We start from the raw sequence: 27726 nt of genomic DNA on the forward strand, positions 1-27726 counted from the left end.
TGTCTGACTTATTTCACTTAGCATTATTCTCTCGAGATCCATCCATGTTGTCACAAATGCTCCTATATCATCTTTCCTTAATGCGGTGCAGCTGGTTTTAAGATGGTTCCATTAGAGAACATGTCCTTTTTTTGTGGACATTTATATGTGACCCAAATTGTCCAGCCTACATTCATGATGTTTTTACAGTTCAGGGCCACAAAGAAAGGTGTCCTGAAACTGGAACTGTCCCAGAGTCTACCTGAGCCTGTATCTCCACTGTGTTCTTCAGAACAATCCACGCTGAGGCCGAAACAGCCCATAGCAGACAGTAACAGGTTTCAGTTGAGAGTCAGGTCCAGGTAATTAGGATCTGTGAATTAGCTTTTAATTGTTTAATTATTTAATTATTATTTTTTATTAGTAGCAAAGCTGAGATGCTATAGAGACACACAGCCCTGTTCTAAGTTCAGAAACAACCCAGGCTTTCCCAAGCCCTTTGGTTTTGTCAGTCTCCAAGCCTAGATTGACTCACTCATAAATGTGCACATCAGGCCAGAAAATCATCCTCCTCTAAGAGCAAAACATCTGATTTTACAAGAGCCTATTAGCAACTAAAAGCTACTTTTTAAAACTCCAAAAGTATATTGTCATTTAGGGATTGGCTCTCTCATTCCTTTGGCTTTTCTTTTTCCAGAGGCTCCAATAAGCAAAATCATAATTATAGACCCTTGTCCTATTTTCAATATTCAATATTCAAATTTAAATTCCAAGCTACCCTTGGTGGCGAAATGCTGGGAAGTTGTGTCCCATAACACCTTTTCTTTGCAGCTTTCCCTGATCAGCAGGATACTGCTAGCATTTATAAAAGTAAAACATAACTTTCATGTCAATGTTTTTTCATATACCCAGATGCAGTAGCTACAAAATACAAAGTCATTAAAAAAATTCCCCCATTAAATGATGAAGGGAAATAAGAGGTTCAAATTTCCAGGTATAAAACAAACAAGTCATGGGGATGTAATGTATAGCATGGGGAATATAGTCAATAATATTGTAATAGCACAGTACAGTGTCAGATGGTTGCTGGACTTATCATGGTGATCACTTCTTTCGGTATATGAGTGTTAAATAACTATGGTGTACACCTAAAATCAATATAATAGTGTACATTAGCCATATTTTAATAAAAATTAAAAAAACATCAATTAGGATTTTAAAAACACCCAAATATCTGCAGTCTAAAAATAAAAGAGGTAATTACAATTAAATTAATTAGAATGGTTAAAAATGGAAGAATGAGAAAACTCATATAAGATAAATTTAAAAGCAAGAAAACCAGGGTTTCTTGTATTAATATGAAATCACGTTGAATTAAAGGGAAAATGAAAGCATTTACTAAAAAAGAAAAATATTCCCTCTTTTTTCCTCATTGCAAATTTATACTAGCAGTAAATTCAGCATGTACAGGGTTAACATTACAGCTGCAGGGAGATCCCACCTGGAATGCAAGGGGAAAGGGGTGACAGTAGCAGGGCTCCACCAAAGAAAAGGCTGGAGTCGCCCACTCCTTAACCCCAACCTTCCCTTTTTTTTTCTCTCTGGTTTATTTAAAGCATTGTTTCAGCCTTAGGAGCTGATTTAACTTTTTTCTCTTTCACCAGGAAGAGAGAGTAACTACAAACTAATTATTATTGCCTTTGATCCATCCAAAATGCACCTTTGGGAGTTTTTAGGCGGTCTCTCCTCCTGCTTGGTGGAGAGAACAAAAACCAATGACATTAACCGGGCTGCGTCGTTTTTCCTTACTTTACCCAGCACCATAAAAGTAGCCAGGGGATCCAGCAACCAATTCTGGAGTTGAATACATCATTTTCAAATTTCATAGGTAATTTTTACCTTTCACAACAGACAGTTCAGCTGCTATTTCATACCATAGATGACTCCACAGCCACACAAAATGAATCATATCCCATCCCAACCTTTCACAATTTCTTTTCCCAAACGATGCTTTCTTCATAGTTTAGTGTGTTGGGGGTCATTCTAGTGAATCCCGTTTCCAGCGCCAACTATAGTGGGGCTCCCCAAGACCATCCCTAGGTACCATGATTTGCTAGGAGGACTCAGCACAGTACTTATTAAAATATTATAGCAAATGTATACAAAGCACAATCAGTAAAGGGAAAAGGCATGTGGGGCAAAGTTTGGAAGAAACTAGGTATAAGCCTCCAAGTCCTCTCTCGGTGGAGTCACACAGGACATACTTACTTATTCCAGCAATGAATTGTGAAAACACGTGAAATGTTTTCTATCAGTGAAGCTCATTGGTGACTCAGTACCCAGGGTTTTTATGGGTGGCTGGTCATATAGATACTCTGTACCTACCATACACCAAAAATCCATACTCCCAAAAGGTAAGCAGGTGTTCAGCATAAACCACATTGTTTGTACAGTTTGGGCACAGCGAGCCACTTTTGTTGGTTCTGAGAATAGTGGGAACCCTGGCAAGTTCCCAGATGCCAGCCAAGCGTCAACCCTGTAAACAAGTTTTTCTAAGGATAGAGGTCTCGGCGCTGCTAGTATGTCAACTCCTTTGTGCACACCATGTAACATTCGGTACGTAGTAAGTTTAGGAATGCTTGTGGTCTCACCCTCTGGGGAACTGAAGAAGACAGGGCTCTAGCTCATGCCGTAGCCTCAGTCTGCCCTATTTATATTAACTATGTTAAGATTATTCCAAATTTTGTATCGGCCCAATAGTTTTCCTCCCTTCTGTTGCAAGAGAGGCCACAGAGCAGCTCATCCATGCAATTTTCTTAAGTCCTTTCAGGCTTTAGTACTGTTGGCCTGTTAATTTTCAGCCATACTTATGCCAATTTTTCTAGGCTTTGTTGAGCCTGGCTTCTTTGTCCATTATTTGAGTAAATAGAGTACTGTAGCCACCTACTTACAACTTTATTGCTCCAGATTTTTCTTTCTTTTTCCCCCAGATTTTTCTTTTACAGCAGATCTGCTCCAGGATTTCTAAGAAATGTTACCATTTTTTGACTGTAGTGGTCTATGAACTATGTGGCCATCCCACCCACATGGAGGTTATGGTGTCCCATACCTCTGTGGCTACCTGGCTCTGGTCATTCTGGTTTGGCAAAGTAGTTTGCCCTCTTTGGAGCTTTTGTGACTATATACAATGTGGACACTGAGATTGGCCATTCCAATTCAGTAGTTTGCTGGTGTAGGGCTTCCAGTGGGTTTATCTCCCACCTCAGTGGTGCCCAATCAAACTCTTTCTGTTTTCAAAAGCTATAAGATCCGACGAGTCACATACAACTATCTACACATAACAAGATTAAGAAAAACTTAAAAGCAGAGTAGTAGCAGAACACATGTAATATTCTAAGCTCTCATGTTGCACAAGGAGCATTTGGGTTAGGGGGAACTCGATGGATGCTGAAAAGTACTCTAGGGGAAGGATCCTATCCACACACTAGTTTATACATGTATTTATAGAGAATTTGGGAGGGGTGCAGGCAAAAACAGATTATTCTGGAGCTATGGACCTCCCTGATCAAGGGGAAATAGATGTGTTGGAAAAAGAGCATCTGGAGGGAGTTCCCATTCCAATATCACAGGTATCAGGGAAAGATTTTGAGAGTTTCTGTCAAGCTACCAAGAGGGGAAGGGAGATAACAACTGAGGCCAATTAAGAGAAAACATATTTATCATCCTGATTCACCAATGATTTGGTTTTTCTCCTGTTAGAATAATTTTCTTTTTGTTCCATATAATTTTCTTAAGTCGTGTTTCTAGATATTTCTGTAACAACAATAGCTGTTATCTGACGCTAGTCAACATTTTCAATGTAAGAATTAGAATGGTTGTACACATTTACAAACTATTTTTAAGTAATCTACCAGCCTTATTTTCTCTAGATAGAATAATTCCAAGTATTTTAACATTTTACATTTCTAGGCTCTTCGTCATCTTATATTTCTACTAAACCTTTTCAATTTTTTTGAGTTTCTTTTTAGTTGAGGAGCCTAAAACTGGTTACTATGAAGAATTTGACCAATGCTAATTATAATTTTTAATACTGCAAACATATTTTATAATTTTTGACTTTTATTTTTACATTCTCTATATTGAAAGTTAACTATAAAATCATTTTAGATTGTATTATATTGCACACTTTGAATCCTAGATCTTTTTGTTTTTTGTATATAGAATGCATTCTACATGTTACATTATTGCAGATGAGAATATTAAATCCATTCTCTTCTATATTTTCATTGATAATTAAAAATTCAGTATATACATCAATATTTGTAAGAGTTTTTTTTTCCTAAGTGGTTAGGGGAATGGGTTGGGGATTGTGTTGACACTTTAGAAAATAGATGGAATTAATAAGGAAAGCTCCTGAAAAAGAGGTCTTGGAACAGAAAACAAACAGACAAACAAGCGAACACAAAAAACAGGATAGGTTGGACAGTAATGCAATGGCAATCTTCCATTTTGCCTTGGCGACAATGTGTTAAGAGGGATTATGAGGTGTTTATGATGATATGCATAACAGGTTCTGCTCCTATACGTCTATTTGCTTGGTGAGGAAAGGATGCAATGGTCAGATCTTCAGCATTAACAAATGCTTTTGCAAGCAGGAAATTTATTCTTTAAACCACTTCAGTGATGTTGAAGACTGTCATATAGAATGCTATCAATATGCTTATGATATCAGAGCTGTTAAAATAAATGCTCATAATTATACGATTGTAATGTTTTAAAATGGAGTGATGACTAGAAAGAATGTTAAAGTGGAGAACAAATGACAGAAATTAGGCTAGACTTATAAAATATATTTAGGTTGTTTTTTGGTAATTTACCAAAGAATGGGGAAGGGGAAAATCGCTTTATTATTATTTTCTGTGTGAATACATGCTGCCTTCCATAGCCTTTCTATCCTCTTCCTCTCTTCTCCTTCTTTCCTCTCTCCACTTCCTTCCTCTCTCCCTCCCTCACTCCCTCCCTCCTTTTTTCCTCCCCGTTCTCCTTTTTTATCTCCTATGTTTTATTCAAACAAACATCAGGGCTTTTAGGTATGCCTATCTGCACTTAGAGACATCACTTTGGTGGATGGGAGCTTGAATACAGTACTGCTTGCATGCCTTTCCAGTATACTTTATTCTTGCTCCCTCTCAGCACAAGTATCGTGGTGTTATGTAGTGATCCTTTATGGTTTCCGGAGACAACAGCAGTGGGGAATGCTTGCATGTGAAAGTATGAACATAAATGAACTTTGTATTAGTATTTAAGTTGTTCTTGAGATTGCCACACATTTCCTTTATTGTTCAATTAGGATCATTTTCTTGTATAGAATCAGGTCTTTAATGATATCCCCAAATAAACACTTTAAAATCCTTAAAAGTATTTTGCTTTCTACTTATAGCTATGTGGTAATATTAGTGGCAAGAGTCGTGGTTTTTGTATAGCTATGGGCATGTTTGTAAAGAAAACAATTTATATCATGCACTTGACCTATTTTTTACGCTTCCATGGCTTAATGAGAATAGGTCCTCTAGGATGTGTCTTCAAAAATGATCTCCAGAAGAGTGTTAGATTATTTCATAACTAGTCATCTTAAATTCAAATACCTAATATAACTATTAAATCATGTTTGACGATGATATGCCCTCCTTAATTTAGGGCAGGCAGCCACCTAGTCTGTTTACTTTAATATTGGAATCCTTTTTATAATGCCACTACAATAGTCTGTCATAAATTATATGTTTTTAACTGTCAACCATCTTATACTTTTATTCTGAGAATAGTCTTCTCTACCCACCCCCTTTTTAATAATCCAAACTCTGATGTTTGAGGTGGGTAGGAATTATTTTAAACATTTTATAATAAACCTTATGCAAAGTATATTAACTGGAGTAATTAATAGCTGTTTGAAATGAAGGACCATCAAACTCTGTTGCATTTGATAGAGGTAGGAAAGCTTTGTTAAATTCTATAAACCATAGGTAGCTTGACCATTTAAATTGTCAAACTGGAATGCCAAGACAATCACAAACTGAGACTGTGTAGGCAAACCATGGCATATGGTCACCCTAGTTCTGGAAACCTAAAAGCTGATTCTGTGCCAACTGATGGAGAATAAGTACCTCTTACCTTGCAGAACATTAACTCAGAACCTGGGAACTGACTCTTGTGGAATACAGTGACCTTTTAATGTCAAAACTGTAATAGAGAGATTTTTATTTTATTTTCATTCTGAAATGAAATTGTGGAAAAACAACGGGAATAAATGTGACTAAAGGGCAACCTACAAACCATGTATAACCTACTTTGGCTGACTAGATCATTCTTGTTCTATGGCCTGGTATGACTTTGAATAACTATTATGTTAAATGTTAATTCTGTGTATTTATTTTAACTCCCAGAAAACACATTATTCTCTTCAACATATTATCTATCTTCAGTGTCATATTTGTATTACCATTCATTGATGGATAATTATAATTGCTTATTTAATAGTCGTATAGTTTATGACAATAATTCTTCAGTTACAAATAAAAATATTCTTCACATTATCTAATACCTGATGTTTTATAATTCTAAAGATCAGAGAAGAAAAGAGCTAGCCCTGCTATTTCAGATCTTTCACAGATCCTCAAGTCTCAAGACAGATCAGTTTTTATAGAGCGCTCAAATGAAGTTTCAGCTCACAAAGACCTATCACCTATCCCTCCATCAAAGTCTCCTGATAAATCATTTGCAAGAGTATTATCGAGCAAACAAATTCAAGATTTACTGTCTGTTGGAACATTACTTCCAGGGAATGAATCGGTAACCACATCATTTGTTTCACCGCCTGTTGTTATTGAAAGAAAGTCAATGGATAGTGGTATCTCAAAGGTAAGATGTATTACAGTAACATGAAAGCCATTTACTTTGAATTGCTAGACTCCTTCAATATTTTGAATAAATATTAGTTAAAAACATCAATATTTTCTTATTTAAAGGAAATTAAAAGTTTGCCTCTTAATACAACCTGCTTTATATTTAGGATGTTTAAAGCAATATTTGGGAATCAAAGTAATATTTTAACATAAAAATTTCTAATCTGTATTGACAAAGAAGTTGTGGCTTGATTAGAGTGTTATTGATAAATTAAAAGACACACAATTCCTGAGACAGAAATTTTCATTTTAGGTTCATCTACAAAAAAGAATATCGTACGTTAAGGTAGTTGTAAAAGCATAGGTCATTTCTGAAGTAATCTTATTTACCTTAAGTGAGACCTAGAAAATTATCAGAATTGCTATTGTTAAAATGATATTAATTAGGAAATTCTTAGGGCAAAAATGCTGGGAAAATAGAAATGATAAAAAGGCTGAATATATTTGACATATATTCACAATATATTTTTATCATAGGAGTTATTGAAGTGGCCTTATAAAAATAATTTTGTAAGCCATTTGAGTTTGTCTAAAGAGTCATTCAGACTAAAATGTAAATCTAAACTAGATTTATAATCAATAATTATTAACATGATTTATTCGAAATAATTTATGAGGGAGAATTACAATATTGCTTTGGTTCCCTCTTCACTATTAAGTGTTCCCAAATTCTTCTCGGATCTATGAATTATTCTCATTTTTTAACTTGAGACATTCAGGAAATAATGAAAACTAAAATGTTTCTGCAATGATATTGTAGATATAAATAAAAAAATGTTCTCTCTCTAAAAGAAGGAAATCAGAGTTCCAAGATACATCATTTGTAATTACTTACTATAACTTTTGTCATTAAGGCTGATATTTTAGAAGAGATGTTACAAAGTAAGACTGAAAAACAAACTAATCAAGAAGAAAGAGAATTTGAAGGTAAAAAGATTTTCTGTTTTGTAAGACAAAAAGATAAAATAGAAACATATCGACCAATATGTAAAATTAATTTGTGGAGTTAATATTATATTACTCAAAGAGTCTATTTCAACTAAGATCTGTGCCAAAGGGAAGTGATAGCTTTGCACCAATCAAATAACAGCATTATGAACTCTTCATTAGTGTATAGCAGGAGAAAAGGTGATTTGTGATACAAATAATTAATATATTAGCTAGATTCTTTAAGTGTTTGATATAAAATGTTTGTTGGGAACTTTTTGATTATTGATTTGATTTTGTTTATCATCAGTTTAGATTTTCTGTTTCTTCTTGATTAAGTCTTGGAAGGTTTTTTCCTAGGAATTTATCCATTTTATCCATATTATCCATTTTGTTGACATACATTTGTTCATAGTATTTTCTTACCTTCCTTTGTATTTCTTTGTTTTCAGTTTTCACTTTGCCTCCTTTATTTCTCATTTTATTTATGTGGGTCTTCTCTCTTTTTTGCCTCGTGCAGTCTGCTTAAAGGTTTGTCAACTTTGTTTGTCTTTTAAAAGAACATGTTCTCAGTATCATTGATTTTTTTTTTATTGTTGCTTTTTAAGATTCTGTTTTGTTTATTTCTACATTATTCTGATCCTCACTATTTCCTTCCTTCTACTCACTTTGGGCTTTGTTTGCTGTTCTTTATATAGTTCCTTTGGGTGTAAGTTTAGATTGTTTGAGATTTTTCTTGTTTCTTGAGGTAGGCCTGTATTGCTTTGAATTTACCTCTTAGGACAGCTTTTGTTATGTCCTGTTGATTTTGGGTCATTGTGTTTTCATTTCTGTTTGTCTCAAGGTATCTTTCGATATCTTTCTTGATGTTGTTGTTAACACATTCATCGTTTAGTAGTATGTTATTTAGCCTTCCTGTGTTTGTGTGTTTCTCTTTTTTTCCCCTTGTAATTGACTTCTAGTTTCATACCATTGTATTCAGAAAAGACACTTGATATTCCACTCCATGTATATATTTGTTGGTCACCTGTATGTCTTCTGCTCAGGTCCTTTGCTCATTTTAAACTCAGATTATTTGTTTGCTTTTTCTATTGAATTGTAGAAGTTCCATATATATTTTGAATATTAGATACTTCTCAGATGTATGGTTTGCAAATATTTTCTCCCATTGTGAAGGTTATGTTTTCGCTCTGTTGAAATTTGTTTCAGAATTGCTTAGCACATAGCACTAGAAAAACCTACTAAAAAGATGTAATGATTTTATTTGCACCTCACTTTCCTAAGACAGGATGTATACCAGATACGTATTGTTGTGTTACTTGGATTAGTGCTTTGTTCCTTCAGAAGGGTCATTTGTTTCTTTATTTGTCAGTATTACTTCCCTTTTCTTGTTCTGCTGATTTATTTTAATTTTTTGGAATATATACAGCATTAACCTATTTCCCAAAGTATACATATACAAAAGGTATACTTAGAAAGATGTCATTCCTCCTGTAACCCTTCCGTTTTCACTCCCAGTCCGCCTGCCACCCTCTTGAAGGTAACAAAGTAGATTGTTTTCTGATTTACCTTTCCTATGTTTTATTTTGTTTCTTTTTTTTAACTCTTTTTCACATCATTGTATCCTGGGAATAAAGAAAGAGTTTAAAACACAGCCCCCCATTAAAACTGTTCTCACAATTTTCATGTCAGAACTTACATTATGATAATTTAGTTATACCTTTATAAAAATGATGGAAAATGCTCCTGTATATTTGTTTTAAATTTGAAATTTAGGTATTTTACAATGTATCTGTTTTTCTAGTTAGTAGTCTAAATGCCTCTCTTTATGTAGCTCTTGATAAAGTACCATATGAAAATCTTGAAACTCTTGAGGATGAAATGCTGTTAACCCTGCCCAAGCTAATGTTGGAACAAAAATCTTTTAGCTTGATGAGACGTAATGGTAAGTATAATAATTATCTTTATTATTTTAATGATTTATGTTTATAATAATTATCTTTAAATTATTTTAAATTACGCTTATCAAAATATATTTTTCAAGGGGCTTATGTATATATGTTTGAGCATATATTTTATAGATATTTTACACTTTGATGTAAGTGTTAAAACCCTAAGATAACTACAGAACTAAAGTGAAAGCTTTTTGATACCTTTGCCTGATATTTGCCTGGTCAGTGACTACTGTGTAAAAAGACTGCCTCTATACACACTCAAAAAAACTATTCACACAAATTTTTCACTTCACTTTTATGGTTTATTTAAATAAATAGCTCACTCACTGCTGTAGCTTTGCAGTCCCCTTTCTTTAATTTTGTACAAATGAGAAAAAATGTTGCTGACTACTTGGCTTATGCAGAAGTTTTATAGTAGATTTGTTTTTCTATTCAGCAATTTTTGTAAATCAGCAAAACGATATAATATCTGATGAAAATCAATTGTCTGAGGACATGGATTTATTTTTAAGAAGTCAATCTGAAACTAAGAATCTTGAAGCTACCAGAAATGAAATTTTTAGCAGTAAGTAATTAATTAAATATCTGGTAAAATTAGTTTTATTTAAATTTAGGAGATCTTTTTTCCATAGTTCACAGGTCGACAACTATTTTGTTTATAGTTCTAGATCTTGATTGGTGATTTATCTCTGTGTTTTATAATTCCTGACTTAGATGTATTAAATTTCCCACTATGATTATTGATTTCTCTATTTCTTCTTATATTGTATCAGGGTATGCTTTACACCTTATAACACTTTATAATTAACATACATATAAATTTAAAATTAATAATTTTTCTAGAAGACAGATCTTCTTTTTTCCTAATGAAAGGACCCACTTTATCCTTTTTATAGTTTCTGTTTGCCTTAAAAACTACCATGCCTGCTATTAACGTGTAGCTCCACCAACTTCTTATTGGTGTTAGCATGATACTTTTTTCTATCTTGTTGGTTTAAGCTTTCTGTATCTTTATGATTTTTCTCTATCTCTTGTTTGAAGCTTATCGTTGTATATTTGTCATATTCTGTATGATATATTTATCTTTTAATTAGCACTCATAGGGACACTTGATCCAATTTTGATATTTTGAGGTTTGTTACTCTATTTTTTGTGCTTGTTTTTCCTACCTGATAAGTTTCTTTTACTGTCTTCTCTGTTCTATACTTTTATATCATTACATATTTTTTTCTTAGACATATCTAATACCTAAAATTTTAACTTTATTTTAAAAATGTGGCTATGCCAAGAAAACTAGAAAATATTTTAAATTATTAGTATTAGCCAACATTAAATTATTAATTTTAAATTATTGATGTCTCTGAGTATCTAAAAAGTAACAAGACTGACTCTATTTGTAAAAGTGAAAAAGGTAGTCAAGCTTTTTTTTTTTAGATTTATTTATTGGCATGACATTGGTTAGTAAAATTATATGGAACTCAAGTGTAGATTTCTATAATACATCATCTATATATTGCATTGTGTGTTCACTACCCAGAGTCAATTTTCCTTCCATCACCATATATTTGATCCCCATTTCTTCTCTTCAACCACTTCCCCTCCCTCCTTACCCTCTGCTAACCACTAAACTGTTGTCTGTGTCCATGAGTTTTTGTTTCTTTGTTTGTGTGTCGCTTTCAGTTTTATATCCTACATAAGAGTGAAGTAATATGGTTCTCAGGTTTTACTGTCTGATTAATTTCACCTAGCATGAAAATCTCAAGATCCATCCATGTTGTCGAAAATGGCAGTTTCATCTTTTCTTATGGCTGAGTAATATTCCATTGTGTGTGTGTATCACACCTTCTTTATTCAGTCATCTACTGAAGGATACTTTGGTTGTTTCCATGTCTTGGCCACCATGAATAATACTGCAATGAACATAGAGATGCATATATTTTTACAGGCAAATGTTTTCAGATTTTTTGGTTAGATACTTAGAAGAGGGATTGCTGGGTCATATGGTAATTCTATTCTTAATTTTTTTTTTGTTTATTGATGCTATTGTTTTTATTCTATTTATTTTATTTTTTTATTAGTTTCAGGTGCACAAGACAAAGTAATTCTTAGACATTTATCATTTATATCCCTCACACTGTGTGAACCCCCTCCCCCCATCCACTATCCCTCTGACATCACACAGAGCCACTGTCATTTCCACTGTCTCTATTCCTAATGCTGTACTCCGCTTCTTGTAAGTACATACATACATATATGTATACATATATATGTATATATACACATATAGACACACACACACACATACACACATACACATACACATGCATATACATACAAACTTGTAGTTGACATTCATTATTGTTCAGCTTCAGCTTCAGGTGTACAATGCAGTGATCAGGCATCTACATCATCCCTGAAGTATTCTTAATTTTTTGAGGCCCCTCCATACTGTTTTCCATACTGCCTGTACCAATTTGCATGCCCACCAGCAGTGTATGAGGGTTTCTTTTTCTCCATAGTTTCTCCAACTCTTCTTATTTGGGATTTATCATGTTTATGGACATAGGCCTGTAATGATACAAGTTTTCTTCTTAATGCTTCTTTGGTAACATCACAAAAATTTTGATACAATGTATTTTTATTCTCATTTGTTTCTACGTATCCTTTGATCTCTCTTTTATTATTTTCTTTAACCCACTTGTTCTTTAATAGCATGTTGCTTAATCTTCATGTATTTGTGGAGTTTTTTGCTTTATTTTTGCAGTTGATCTCCAATTTCAAAGCGTTGTGGCTGGAGAATATGCTTGGTATGATTTCAGTCTTCATGAATTTGCTGAGGTTAGACTTGTGTTCCAACATATGGTCTATCCTTGAGAATTTTCCATGTGCACTAGAAAACAATGTATAGTCTTGTGTTCTAGGATGAAAAGCTCTGTGAATGTCAATTACCGTGTTTCCTGAAAATAAGACCTAGCAGGACCATCAGCTGTAATGCATATTTTGGAGCAAAAATTAATGTGAGACCTGGTATTATATTATAAGACCAGGTATTATATTATATTATATTATTATATTATATTATATTATACCCAGTCTTATAGTAAAATAATACCGGGTCTTATATTAATTTTTGCTCCGAAAGACGCATTAGAGCTGATTGTCTGGCTAGGTCTTATTTTCGGGGAAACACAGTATATAGATAAAGCATTTATACCAATAATGCATTCAGTAGTGGGCACCCTAACAATGGAAGTTATTGTTATTGTCTGATGGTCCTACCTATAGTCAAATCTGGGTAAGAGTCCTATTGATGGTGACCTCTTACAGCAATCATACAGGATTATCTGTTTTTCCCTCATTCTGGTATATAAATTGAGTGGATCATAGATGCCAGAAGACCCCAAAGTTCAGTTCTTTCCCATCTCCTCATTGAACTCTGAGGAATTTGGTGTATGGCATTTTTTCCTTAGTGGGGACATGTAGCCCTTGGTTTGATCCAAAGCTGAGAGTTGTTGTTAAAAGTTGGCAGGGTTCTTTATCCATCTCAAGATTTACTGGGAGAGGTAAAGAGAATAACACATCAATCATAGGACCTTCATCCTGAAGACCGTAGGGGGCTTCCTGTTGCACCATCAGTGGCACACTACATGCTCGTGAGCTCCTTGGTAGAGAGCCCACCTCTCTTCTCATTTGAGAAAGCATTGTTAAGTAACAAGACACAGTTGTTTTTTTTCAGGAATTAATTGTGATCCAAATTCTCTCAGGGGCTAATTGATCTGATTTTACAGGGAGGTTTAATTGAACTTGATAATTGAAATTTGAGCCTGGTTAACAATGCTATCACTGAGTCTTCTCGTGCTCTCATTGTAGAACCAAGTGACTGCCAGTGTGGTTTGAAGCCTCTACAAGAGTGGTCCAAACATGTATATGGAACTCATCACAAGTAGGCTAGATTTTTCAGAGCCTAAGTAATACCCAGTTGATGAAGATAGAGAGTCTTGGGTGTTTTTCTCATATCCATCCCCTTTCCTTTACTTCTCTGGACAAAGTGGTCTGTGAAGACACTCTGAAAGAGGGGTTCCATAGTTATATACCCCCAAAAGTGCCACTCTCCCTCACTTTAGTTAGTAAGATTATCTTTTTCATTGTGCAGGTAAACTACCCAAGTCTCTAAAGTCTCTTCAGACAGCTGGGAAAAGTGATCGTGAAGGGCTCTGCATTCTTTTTCATTAAAGAATGTCTCTATAACTGCATCATGGGTATCCATTGGTGCCAGGGACCTGCTTAGAGTAAACAAGTCATTAAGTTCAACTGTACTCACAGGCTCTCTGATGACTTTTAATCTTATCGTTAGAGGGCCATAAGTAATAACCCAGAAATTGCTTCCATAGCTTTCTCAGAGCCCCTCTGTCAAGTCTCTAATTTGACCACTAAGCATCTTGGCTGTGAAGAGGAGGACCATTGGTACCCCTCAGAACTGAAAAGTTTACATAAGCCATCTGTTAGTACTCTCCAAGATCAAACTGCATAGTCCGTGTGGCAACCCCTAAGACCCACGGCATGGCTGATGAAGTGCCCCATTTCATCAGGGATCTTCAAACTCCAACAAATGATCCACTACCAAGAGGCTCTGTGGACTTTTCTATCATTTCCCAAAAGTGCCACTGTGGAATCTTCAGGATTTTTGTTTTTCTCAGAATGACATTGTACTTAATTCACTTCCCTGCTGTATGTGACAGTTTGTCACAGAGAGAGTTCCATATGTCTGTCTGGTTATATCAGACAATGAGCCACATTCAATGTACCAGTTAAGCCTTTATTCACTTAGTGTGACTTTATAAAGAAAAGGTTAAACAGAATGAGCACTGTCTCCCCAGTCTTCATTTTCTTCTGTGCAGTGGTACCAAGCAAGTGTCAGCGGTAACAGCACAGACGAGGGAATCCTTTTACTTCTGAGAGGGTCCCAGACAAAAGTGTCCTGCTATTTTATGGAACTGGAGTCTGGGGAAAGGAGGAGGTGAAAAGTCTAGGAGGGAGAAATACTAAATTCTGAGTTAGAACCGATAAATATGTCTTCAAGGTCCCCTAATAAGGTGGTCTTAGAAGGAGTACTTGAAAAATGTCTCATCTAAGGTCATCCACTGCTCATAAGTAGCTCTCTGAATGCAGGTACCTAGTCTATGAATACAGATGTGTGTAAAAACTTGGACAACCTAGAGGGACCTGATAGCAACCCCTCCAGAAACTGCACATTGCCCTGGCTGTCAACCCAGTCTAGTGTGGAGAAGGCAGCTTGCTCCCATTAGGCAAGCTGTGGAAAACCTTTGTAATTGTCTATAATCGGGCATGAAAAATCACACATGGGATTTTGGCCTGGAGCTGTACTCTTCATATATACATATATACCTATATATTCACACATATATACATATTTATACACACGTATACTTACATACATGTGTGCATGCATATGCATATACACAGACATATTTAGAAATGATGAATTCTCACAGACACTTCCATTCCAGTCCATCCCCTCATGGCTTGTTCCTGCCTTCCTCTATTTGATACGTGTATATCCTTTCTTTCATAGTGTGAATCCTGATTTTGAACAACATTAACACATTTATTCATTTGCTCAACCCTATGTTGCCAAATTTGTTTTAGAATTGCTTTGCACATAGTTCTAGAAAAATTAACCTACTAAAAAGATTTTGTGAATTTATTGGTACCCCACTCTCTAGTTTAAGACAGAAGACATATGTCAAATAGCCACCAGTTTTCAAATGGCCCCCAAAGTCAAATCTCCCCCATGTGTCTGTTGAACTCTGACCTTAGCATAGGTCCTCAGATCTCCTCAGACATTGGGACCTGACAAAAACCCTAAAATTGTTTACTTTTTAAAGCCTAGAGACCTGGGTAAAATTAGGCAGGTTCTCTGATTGATCTCAAGATTCACTGGGAGGTATGGAGAGAAGAGTTCTTATATTAGTCACAGGTGTCATCACCATCTGACTCTAGTTGGGCTGCCTTTTGGGTCTCCCACGGATTGTCACCTGGTCAGGAGATTATTGGTGAAGAGTCCGTATATCTACATCTTGAGACCTATTGTTGAATACCTGGACCCAAAAATCTGTTTGAAAAAGCCTTTCACTAGATCATCCAGGAGTAGATTCCCTCTTATCATTTTTAGGTCATCCTCTCTGCTTGTCAAACTTTGCTATCTAGCAGTAGCCACTTTTTCATGTCCAGAAATTTGTCAGTTAAGATCTGGATTGTGTGATGGACCAATTGATTTGACCTTGTGATGAGATTTACTTGAGCAGACTGGCAAGTGTGGCATGAACAAACCTAGAAATCTGAGTCTGGTTAACAGTCTCCTCACCCACTGTTCTCACTCCTCATTGTTGACCTGAGGGACCATCAGGATGGCGGACCATGCACTTTGAACACGGCTGTAGATGTAGTCCAAACAAGCTTTTCTTTTTTAAAGATAATTTTTTTCCTCGGTACTGTTTATTTATTTTTTACATTTAAAAAAAATTTATTGGGGTGACTATTGTTAGTAAAATTACATAGATTTCAGGTGTACAATTCTGAATTACATCATCTATAAATCCCATTGTCTGTTTACCACCCAGAGTCAGTTCTCCTTCCATCACCACATATTTGATCCCCCCTACCCTCATCTCCCACCCCCCACCCTCCTTACCCTCTGGTAACCACTAAACTATTGTCTGTGTCTCTGAGTTTTTGTTTCTCATTTGTTTGTATTGTTCTTTTGTTGTTTTTGGTTTATATACCACATATCAGTGAAATCATAGGGTTCTCTGCTTTTTCTGTCTGACTTATTTCACTTAGCATTATACTCTCAAGATCCATCCATGTTGTCACAAATGTTCCTATATCATCTTTTCTTACCGCCGAATAGTATTCCATTGTGTATATATACCACAACTTCTTTATCCATTCATCTATTGAAGGACATTTTGGTTGTTTCCATGAAAAGACAGTATTTTAAAGAAAAGTTTTAGGTTCACAGAAAAATTGAGAAGAAGATACAGAGATTTCCCATATAGCCCCTGCCTCCACACATGTATAGACATGTATATTAACATCACTCGCCAAAGTGGTATATTTGTTATAATTGATGAACCTACACTGACATAATCAGCCAAAGTCCATATTTTACATTATAGTTCACTAAACATGTTTCTTTAGTGGCAGGAAGCTCATCATAAGTGGGCCGCAGCACTTAGAGACCCAATAGTCGCCAGCTGAAGGAGTAAATCTTGGGTGTTCATGTTCTTCCCAACCCTTTTCCTCATTCTTCCTGGGCAGAGTAGTGACTATCAGGGCACTCAGAACGACAGGGTCTCTCATGATGTACCCAAGAAGGTACACTGTCCCTTGCTAAGTTGAACAGCATTACCCGTTTTATGGTGAAGGGGAACTACCCATCTGTATGGTCTCCTTGGATGCTGGGCAAAGGGATCCTGAGGACTCTACATTCTTTTTCACTGAACATGAATTTCAAACACTCAATTTGTCAAAGCCAGTACATTGTGATATGGACATGCTTAAAGTTAACAGGGATTGAGTAGAACTCAGCAAAAAGGAACTGCAGTCTTTTAATAACCAACTACATTGTTTTCTGGTTTATCTTTCCAGCGTTTCATTTTGTACAGGTAACTCTCTATTTTTCTCCTTATGTTCCCTTCTTTCTTTCTGAAAGAGTAGCATACTAGATATCCTATATTTCAGGTATTTTTCCACTTAACATTATCTTGTAGAAATATCTCTAAGTTAATTTACTGGGATCTTTCTTATTCCTTATACATTTGTATAAAAAACAGTAGGTACCACTGTATATATCATAGTTGATATTGCCATAATTTATAGTATATATCATAATGTAGTCAACCAATCTCCTATGCTTGTACATTTAGGTAGTGTTTAGTACTTTGCAATTAAAAATATGCTGTGATGAATAACATTGTGAATATACATTTTAATTGTTTTAAGTTGTTTTTTAATTGTGATATAAAACACATGCATAAAATTTACCATCTTAATAATTTTTACGTGTACAGTCCAGTATTGTTAAGTACATTCACATCATTATGTAATAGATCAGAACTATTTCATGTTGCATAACTAAAACTCTATACCCATTAAACAACATCTGTCCATTTCCCCCTCCCCTCAGTCCCTGGCAACCAACATTCTATTTTCTATTTTTATGAAATGTCTATTTATATAATGTCCTCAAGGTTTATTCATTAGCAGCATGTGACAAAATTTCTTGCCTTGTTAAGGTTGAATAATATTCCATTTTATGGATGTACTACTTTTTGTTTATCCAATCATCTGTCTATGAACATTTAGGTTGTTTCTACCTCTTGGCTATCGTGAATAATGTGACTATGAAGATGGGTGTGCAAATATCTTTTCTAGATGCTGCTTTCAATTATTTTGGATACATACTCAGTAGTGAGATTGCTAAGTCATATGGCAATTCTATTTTTAATTTTGTGAGGGTTTGGTTTTGTTTTTTTCTCTACTGTTTTCCTATTGGCTGCACCATTTTACATTCCACCAACTGTGTATAAGGGTTCCAATTTCTCCACATCCTCACCAACACTTCTTTTCTTTTCTTTTTTTAAATTTAATAGTGACCATCATAATTGCTGTGAGATGATATCTCATTATGGTTTTGATTTGCATTTCCTTCATGATTAGTGATACTGAGTATCTTTTCATATGCTCATTGGCCATTTGTATGCAAGTATATCCTTTGGAGACATTGAGTGGTTATTGTTGCGATTATATTAAACTTCTTAAAGTTATAACAGTCTGTTTTAAACTAATAATAACTTCAATCACATGCATACTTTAACCACATACATACTTGGCTCCTTTAAAGCTCTTCCTCTCTATTTATTGATGTCACAAATTACATCTTTATATATTGTGTGCCCATTTTCATAGATTTATAGATATTTTTGTTCTTTTTTTCTTGTGAGAATTATATGTGAGAATTAATTCTATGTGAGAATTAAATGTAAAGTTATGCATCAAAATTTCAACAATAATGGTTTCTACATATATCCATATATTATTTAAGACTTTATATTATTACATAGCTTTGTGATGCCATTTAATGGTTTTTCATTTCAATGAAAGACTTTTTTCTTTTTTTTTCCTTTTTTTTTTTTTTTTAGCATTTTTAGTAGGGTAGTTCTAGTGGGATAAACTCCCTCAGATTTTATTTTTCTGGGAAAGTCTTACTTTCCCCTTCATTTTGGAAGGAGTGTTATGCCAAATATAGTATACTTTGCTAATAGTGTTTTTTTTTCTTTTGGCACTGTAAATATATTATTCCACTGTGCTCTGGCCTGCAACGTTTCTGCTGAGAAATCTCCTTATAATCTTATGAAGACCACTTGTATGTGACAAGTTGCTTTTCTCTTGCTGCTTTGAAGATTCTTTGTCTTTGACTTTTGACAGATAGACTACAATGTGTTTCAATATTGGTCTTATTGGTTTTTCCTAGTTGTAGTTCATTTAGCATGTTGAATTTATACACTGATTTCTGTTTTCAAATTTGGGAAGCTTTAAAAACACTTTTATTAAATTTATTGGGGTGATATTGGTTACTAAAACTATATAGATATCAAGTGTACTTTTCTATAATACATCATCTATATATTGCATTGTATGTTTACCACCCAGCGTCAGTTCTCTTTCCGTCACCATTTGTTTGACCCCCTTACCTCTTTCTATCACCCCTTCTCCCCTTATCCTCTGGTAACCACTAAACTGTTGTCTGTGTCTATGAGTTTTTTTCTTTGTTTGTATTGTTCATTTGTTGGTTTCAGTTTTATTACCACATATGAGTGAAATCATATGGTTCTTGACTTTTTTGGTCTGACTCATTTCGCTTAGCATGGAAATTTCAAGATCCATCCATGTTATTGCAAATGGCGGTATTTTTTATGGCTGAGAAATATTCCATTGTATGTATGTACCACATCTTCTTTATCCAATCATATATCAAAGGACACTTTGATTGCTTCCTTGTCTTGGCCACTGTGAATAATCCTGCAATGAAGATAAGAGTACATATATCTTTATAGATAAATATTTTCAGATTTTGGGGGGTAGATACCCAAAAGAAGGATTACTGGGTCATATGGTAGCTCTAAGTTTTTTGAAGAAACTTCATACTGTTTTCCCAATGGTTATACCAATTTACATTCCTACAAGCAGTGTATGAGGGTGTCTATTTCATCACAGCTTCTCCAACACTTATTATTACTTGTCTTGTTGATAATAGCCAGGCTAACAAGTGTGAGGTGATATCTCGTGGTTTTGATTTGCATTTCCCTAATAGCTAGTGAAGTTGAGCATTTTTTCATATATCTGTTGGCCATTTGTTTGCCTTCTTGGGGAAGTATCTGTTGAGGTCTTCTGCCCATTTTTAAATTGGATTATTTGTTTTTTTATGGTTGAGTTGTAAGAGTTCTGTATATATTTTGGATATTATTAATAGCCTCTTATCTGAGGTGTTGTTTGCAAATATCTTCTCCCATTTTGTTCGTTGCATCTTTGTTTTGTTGATGGTTTCTTTTACTGTGAAGAGGCTTTTTAGTTTGACATTTTGTCATCATTTTTCATATAAACTTCGTGTTCCTTTTTTTCTTTCCCTCTGGGAGTTCCATAATGTGTCTCTTGGTTCATTTGATTTTGCCTTATAATTCCTTATGTTCTCTTCACTTTTCTTAATTAGTTTTTCTCCACAGACTCAATAATTTCAAATTACTTGTCTTCCAGTTGGCTGATTGTTTTTCTGCCTGACCAAGGCTGTTGTTAAACCCCTCTAGTGAATTTTTCAGTTCAATTATTCTATTGCTTAGTTCCAGAATTTGTTTTTTAAAATAGTTTCTATAACTGTTGATATTGTAATTTTCTTCATACATCATTTCTTGACTTCATTTAGTTGTCTATCGTGTTGTCTTTCAGCTCACTGAGAAGCTTTAAGACAGTTTTTAAAATTCCAAATTCCTTGTCAGTAATTCTGAGACCTGTGGTGTTTGTTTGGTTTCTAAAGCTTTATGTTGTTCTTTAGATTGGGGCATATTTTATTATTTCTTTATATGCCTTGTCATCTTTTGTTGAGATTTAGGAATTTGAAAACACAGTCACCATTCTCAGGCTTTACAAACTGGGTTTATGCAGGGAAATACCTTGACTAATCACTCTGACAGAAAGGTTTTGATACTTCTCAAACCTTCCTGGGAGATGTGTCTTTTCTCGCTCATGTGTGCTCTTTTATTCCAATATATATAGCTGCTTTTAACTCTCCTCATTTTCCTAAGAAGCGCTACTCTTTTTCTTTTCAGGAGCTTTTGGTTTTGGTTTCCATTGAATTCCTCTGCCTGTAATCTCTTGCTCTTTCATCATTTGCAGAACTACATACTCCCTGCAGCTCTAATGTACTATGACACTCACCTTTCATTTCAGTAGCCTCCAACCTGGTATCCAATTATGCAACATTCCCATCAGCATTCCAAATCAGGCAAGACAGAAACCAGTCACTCAGGTGGCTCCCAGGCATGCTAGAAAGTTGGATGCATGTTCCACTCTTTTCTTTTCATTCCAAGGGAGGAGCTGAAAATTGGGGAGGTTTCTTGTGATTCTGGCACACTGTGCCAGGGAGATGCTGGGGCTAAGGTGGGCAATATACCGTAACCTTTCCTACCCTTTTTAGTGCAGTTTTGTTTCTTTGTAAGAAATTTGCTTGGGTGCTGCAGCTTCTTAACTGGTTTCTAGTGTTCTCATAAAGGTTTTTGGTCTGTACAAGTATATTGTCATTAACTCAGTGTCTCCGTGGGGGAATGAGGGCCTGGAGCTTCCTAGTCCTCCATCTTGCTGATGTCTTATTCTAGGATTAAATTTTAACTTAAGTATAAAAAGCCCAGAAAAATAGAGAATAATATAAAATATATTTGATGCCTAGAATTATTAATGAAATAATGAGATAGTTTCAACACAAACCCATTACATCTTTTATTTTATATCAGATCTAACATTGTAGTAATTTACTTATAACTTTATAAAAATGAGATGAAATTCTTCTGTATACTGGTTATAAATTTGAAAGTTAAAAGTTTTACAGTATGTGAAAATAGTTTTCACAACCTGTTTTTCTATTGATTTAATTATTAACTATGTAGCTCAGGATGACGTAACAGATGAAAAGCTTATACTCGAGCAACAAGACTCAACATTAAAAACACAAACGCAAGTAAAGAAACAAAGAACATCTGAAGAGGAAAGATACATTAGTAAGTATAATAATTACAGGTAACTTTAAATTATTTTAATTAAACTCAGTAAAAGACATTTTTTGCTTTAGTTCATGAATATGCCCTGAGATTATATTTTATGGAATATTTGTCGTTCCTTTGACCTTAGTTATGAGTTTCCTAAGACAATTAGAGAGCAAAAGTCAAAGCATTCATAACTTTCATTGGTATTCCAGGTTGTAATATTTCTTTACAGCCATTGGTCATACACTCCAGAGACCAAGCCCCAATGACAGGCCAATAATGTTCTCACAAAAGATGTATACCTTTCAGCAGACTCTGGCAGATTATAGATCCAAAACCTTAGTTGGTGTCTGAGCTGTGGTAATGGCCTTCTGCTAACGGCCTTCTGTAATTGGTAAACAGAGATATTGCTGATATGTGCTCTTTTATTCCAATATATATAGCTGCTTTTAACTCTCCTCATTTTCCTAAGAAGCGCTACTCTGTTTCTTTTCAGGAGCTTTTGGTTTTGGTTTCCATTGAATTCCTCTGCCTGTAATCTCTTGCTCTTCCATCATTTGCTGAGAACTATAACTCACAAAGCAAATGGGGATCTGAGGGCCTCAGGAGAAGGGTAGCCTGAGAGGCCTGATGAAGGGCCTCGAGAGCATCCTCTTGATTGTGGTTCCACTAAAAGGAATGACTTTTCAGGCAACCTAATATATGGATGCTCGAGAACCTCACATGGGAATGTTAGAGTGCAAGTAGCCAAATAGTCCCACCAATAGCTGGGCTTTGTTTTCATCGTTGAAGCAGAATAGGCCCAATCTGGCAGTCTTCTGCTCTTGAATGAGCCATTGTGTCCCATACAGATCATGCACAGGAATTTTAATTAAGTACTGGGTAATTGTGCCTTGTCTGTAATAATGGTTTTAGCCATGTTGCCACATGTAGGTCAATAGGATGTCTAGTCCTTAAGTGGTGCCCTTAGCTGGGCCCACTTGGAGAATGTCATCAATAGAGCCTTTGCTCTGGGTGTAGACTATTTCTAGGTCATGACTATGCACTGATGACAGATAGTTGGAGAATTTATGTAGCTTGTGGAAGGACATTAGTGATGCATTGCAATCCATTTCACATATGGCAAACTGATCCTGGTCATCCATGTGGACAAATAGTTTTCATAGGGTATTTGCACTGTCCATTGTGGAATTCCAAATTCCCTCATTAATGGACAGTTACTTCCATGATGGTCACAATATTTGATACAACGAGTACCTCAGTACTACATTACTGGAGTCTTTATACATAAAAGGACATATGCCTGGGTCCACTGAGTTATTGAAAGGAGAAATAGTCTCAGGGAGAATTTTTCTTCACTAAGCTCATCAATATGTTCAGTTATTTCTTTTTCTTCCTGTGGCAGTTGTTTTTGAGAAACTAGTCACTCGATACTGATAGTTGGGTAGTTTCACAGTCTTTCACATACCTTCCTAAAGTGACAGTTTTCATCAGGGTTTATGAGAGAATGCAAGTAGGATTTAATGTAAACAATACACCTATAACAATAATGCATTCAGTAGTGGGGGTCATGACAATGGAGTACTGAGGTGGCCTGAGTGGGCACACCATTGTGGGGTCTGGGAAAGTTCCCATTGGTGGTGGATTTGGACCCAAATCCAAAGAGCACTATCCGTTTCCCTCTTATCCTGGTGTTAGAGGTTGTGGAGATCACAGTCACTTATGTACCAATGTCTTGAAGGCCCAGAAATGCAATTCTCCTGCATATCTTTATTGAACTCTGACTTTAGCATAAGTTCTAACATCGCCACTGGGTACATGAGGCCAGGCCTAACCCATAGTCTTGTTTATTTTTGAAAGCCATAAGGTCTTGGTAAAAGTTGGGGAAGTACTCTGATTCATGGCAAGGATCACTGGGAAAAGCAGAGGCATAGTATTTTTATTAGTCATAGGAACGATCAACATATGTAGTGGCCTATCGAGCCTTCCTTAGTGCAATACCTGGCCATAAGATCCTCGGTTAACAGCTCATCAGTCTACTCCTTTGAGATGCATTTTTGGGTAAATGCACCCTCAATCTCTTCAATGCCTTTTCCCAGATGGTCTAGGAGTGATTACTCGATTGCCATTTTTACATTGCTCACTCTGCTGGTCAATCAGTGCTATCTTGGCAGTATCCAGAAATTTGTCAGTTAAGATCCAGATATACTCACTTCCAGATAGACCCTCTCTTTTTCCCCCATGGGAGCAATTGTAACCCAAACACAAGTGTGGATCGAGAGGCCAAAGGGATGAACAGAGTGGGAGGCCTGTTGGATGGGCCTCCAGAGGATCCTAGTGTTCTGTCCAACATAAAGGCAAAGATCTTTTTGGTATCCTGATCGATGATGAAAACATAGTGAATGTCAAAGCACTAGTAGCTGAAAATTCCCACTAGTTGTTGGGCCTCCTTTGTATTTGTTGGGACTTAGAGGAACTAAAGATGGTCAGTTGTCTACTATGGAATGAGACATACTGCTCCTTCCCAGTTTACTCCCAGATATTTCACATGGGTACTAGGTCCTTGTACTTTCTCTGTATTAATGACCAAGCCTTGTTGTCATATGTGAATGCCCATATGGTCTCTCTTGTTGGGTAATGACCTTGTCCAGGCCCAATGGAGGATATCATTAATATGTGCTAGTACTCCAAGCAGGAGTGGGGCTTTTTCTTGTGGAACAATATTAAAGGTGTATTGCAACTCAGTACACATATGGTAAACTGATCCTGATCATTCATGTGGACAGTGATGCTAAAAGGGATATTTGCATTGTCAATTGCTTCATATCTACTTCCCTCAGCTTGAGCAATAGTCTCTATGGCAGTCACAATTTCAGGTAACACCAGTGTCCAGGACTGCATGAGTATATTGAGCCTCCTGTAGTCAATGGAATTACTGTGTACCTAGGCTTAATCCACATGCCAGATAGGGCTACTGAATGGAGAAATAGTTTCATGGAGAACTTTTGCTTCATTAACTCAGTAATGAGGAAGCTGTATTTTTTTCTCCTTCAGGTAGTTGATTTGGTAGTCAAAGACATTAGGCACTGGTAATCTGTAGGTTCACAATTTTTTACATGGGGCCACTGAAATGTCCTCAGTTGCAGGATTTCCTGCCATGGCTTGGGGATGAGGATAGGGAGTTCGAGATTTACACACAGACAATATACCAACAACACATTCAGTAGTGGAGACCATAGTAATGGAGTTTTTTAGTGGCTTGAAGGGAAACACCTATAGCTGGGTCTGCGTAAGTGTCCTGTTGGTGGCTATCTCAAACCCAACACCAGACAGTATTATCTGTTTCCTTCTAATCTTGGTCCAAAAAGCCCAAGAAATGCAATTCTTCCTTACTTCCCTATTGAATCGTGACTTTGGCAAATGTCCTCATGTTACACTGAGGACATAGGGACTTTGGCCTCACACATAGTCTTGTTTATTTTTAAAGTTTAGAGGGATGAAATTAGGGGGATGCTCTCTAATTCATCTCAAGATTCACTAAGAGGACTGGACGAAATAGTACTTAATTAGTCAATGACTTATCATTATGTGGACTCTCATGGAACTCTGTGTTGTGCCCCAGTGGACATTATCTGGTCACAAATATCTGATGGAGAGCCTATTAGTCTCCTCCTTGAGGCCCATTGTTTTGTAACAAGACCCATTAGATATCTTTTGAAAAGACCTTAACCAGATGATCCAGGAATAAGTACCTAGTTGCCATTTTTGCATGGTAGTGAAAAGTTGGTATCTTTCCAGTAACTGCTTTTTCTTTGCTTGGAAAATTTTCAGTTAAGATCTGGATTGTGCCATGAATCAACTGACATCACCTTATAAGGAAGTTTAATTCATCTAGGTAACCAGTGAAAGTGGCAAGAATGAACTTAGGTCTGAGTGTAGTAAACAATATCATCATTTACTGTTGTCACTCCTCATTGTTGAACCAGGGACTACCAGGTGGCTGCAGAGTACCTTGCAGGTTGCTATAAGTGTGGTCCCAAAAAGTTTCTCAGTGGCAGGAACTCACGATGACCGGACCAAACCAGTCCAAGGCCAAATAGTAGCAAGCTAAGTAAGTAGAGAGTCTCAGGTATATATGACATTTCCTCTACGTGCTCCCTTCTTTATCCTCCTTGGGGCATGTGCTTCTTCAGTATCCACTGAAACCCAGTAATAGGACAACAATTGTCTCTTAAAGGGTGTGTACCTTTCAGCTAACTATTCCTGGAGATTATAGATTCAAAAGTCCAACAGATGCCTCTGACCTGGAGCAGTATCCTTCTGCCTTAAGCTCCAGTTGGTGAATAGAGAGGTTGCTGAGATCTGTAACTCAAAAGGCAGAATGGATCAGAGGGGCTTAGGGAAGGGTAGCCTGGTTGGCTTTTGGAGGGCTTCCAGGTCATCCTCCTTGGTGTTACCCCGTTGAAAGGAAATGGCCTTTCTTGTAACTTCATAGATGGGTGACATTAAGAATGCCAGTAGGTGAATTATCCCATCAATTGCTGAGTCTTTTTTAAAATTATTGGTCCAGAGAGAGCCAAAACTAGCCATATCCCATGGGATGAGACACCATATCTCTTATAAATCATGCCCAGAAATTTCACTTGGGTACTAGGTACCTGTACTTTGTCTGTAATGGTCCAGCAAGTTGCTACCTGTACATCAGCAGGGTGTCCAGCCCTTGTTGGGGTAGTTCCCTTGTCTGGACCCAATAGAATGATATTATCAGAAGAGTAGAAGGCTCGTCTTCCCTTGTGTAGTGGGATCTTTTACAGGTTATGCTCCATGCATTGATTACAGATAGGGAATGTAGGTAGTCTTGTGAGGGTATAAGTGGTAAACTGTACCCTGAGAATGAACTGATCTTAATCATTCCCTTGTAGAGGGATACTGAAAATGGCATTTGCGCTATCAGTTGCTGCATAACAAGTTCCCATACTCTGGATAATAGTTTCTACAATAGTCACAATGTCAGATACCACTGGTGTAAAGGGATGTTCTATGGATTGAACAGACAAAATCAATTGAGTATCTCTGAACTCCCAGGCGAGGTGTACAAGTCAACTGAGTTATTGAATGGGGACATAGTCTCAAGGAGTCTACCTGCATTAAGTTCAGCAAAGAGGGGCAGTTATTTCTTTTTCTTTCTAGGCATGTTGGAGGGGGGCAAATGTTCACAATCTTCTTATGCACCTTTAAAATGGCCCTAATGACAGCAATTTCCATCATGTCTTGTAAGAATGTGAGTGGAGTTTCACATAGGCAATACATCTATAACAATAACACATGCATTTTGGGAGGCTATACAATTGAAATTTTTCTTGACCCAAAGGGATCCATAGTTTAGTCTGGGTAAGCGTTCTATTGGTTTTGGCCTTAGACCCAAACCAGACAGCATTATTTATTTCTCTGTAATCTTAATGTCAAGGGTTGTCATGATTACAGCTACCTCGTTACCACCATTCAAAAGGCCCAAGAAATGCCAATTCTACATAATTTCCCAATTGATTACTTTCCCTAGCTGAGGTCCTC

At 36.1% G+C, this 27726-nt stretch overlaps 1 protein-coding gene across 1 annotated transcript in view; it reads left to right on the forward strand.

Moving 5' to 3' along the window:
* CCDC7 (coiled-coil domain containing 7) overlaps positions 1–27726 on the forward strand; it is a gene marked incomplete at both ends in the record, with an annotated part of 191908 nt that overhangs the window by 109693 nt on the left and 54489 nt on the right. Inside the window, 5 exons of the mRNA XM_081051876.1 lie at positions 190–341; positions 6600–6894; positions 7793–7820; positions 9670–9810; positions 10257–10385. Of these exons, the coding sequence (XP_080908002.1) occupies positions 190–341; positions 6600–6894; positions 7793–7820; positions 9670–9810; positions 10257–10385 (745 nt within the window). The remainder of the gene's footprint in view (positions 1–189; positions 342–6599; positions 6895–7792; positions 7821–9669; positions 9811–10256; positions 10386–27726) is intronic.

This window comes from Rhinolophus hipposideros, assembly GCF_964194185.1.
Source record: "Rhinolophus hipposideros genome assembly, chromosome: 1".
In the NCBI taxonomy this organism is placed as follows: Eukaryota; Metazoa; Chordata; class Mammalia; order Chiroptera; family Rhinolophidae; genus Rhinolophus; species Rhinolophus hipposideros.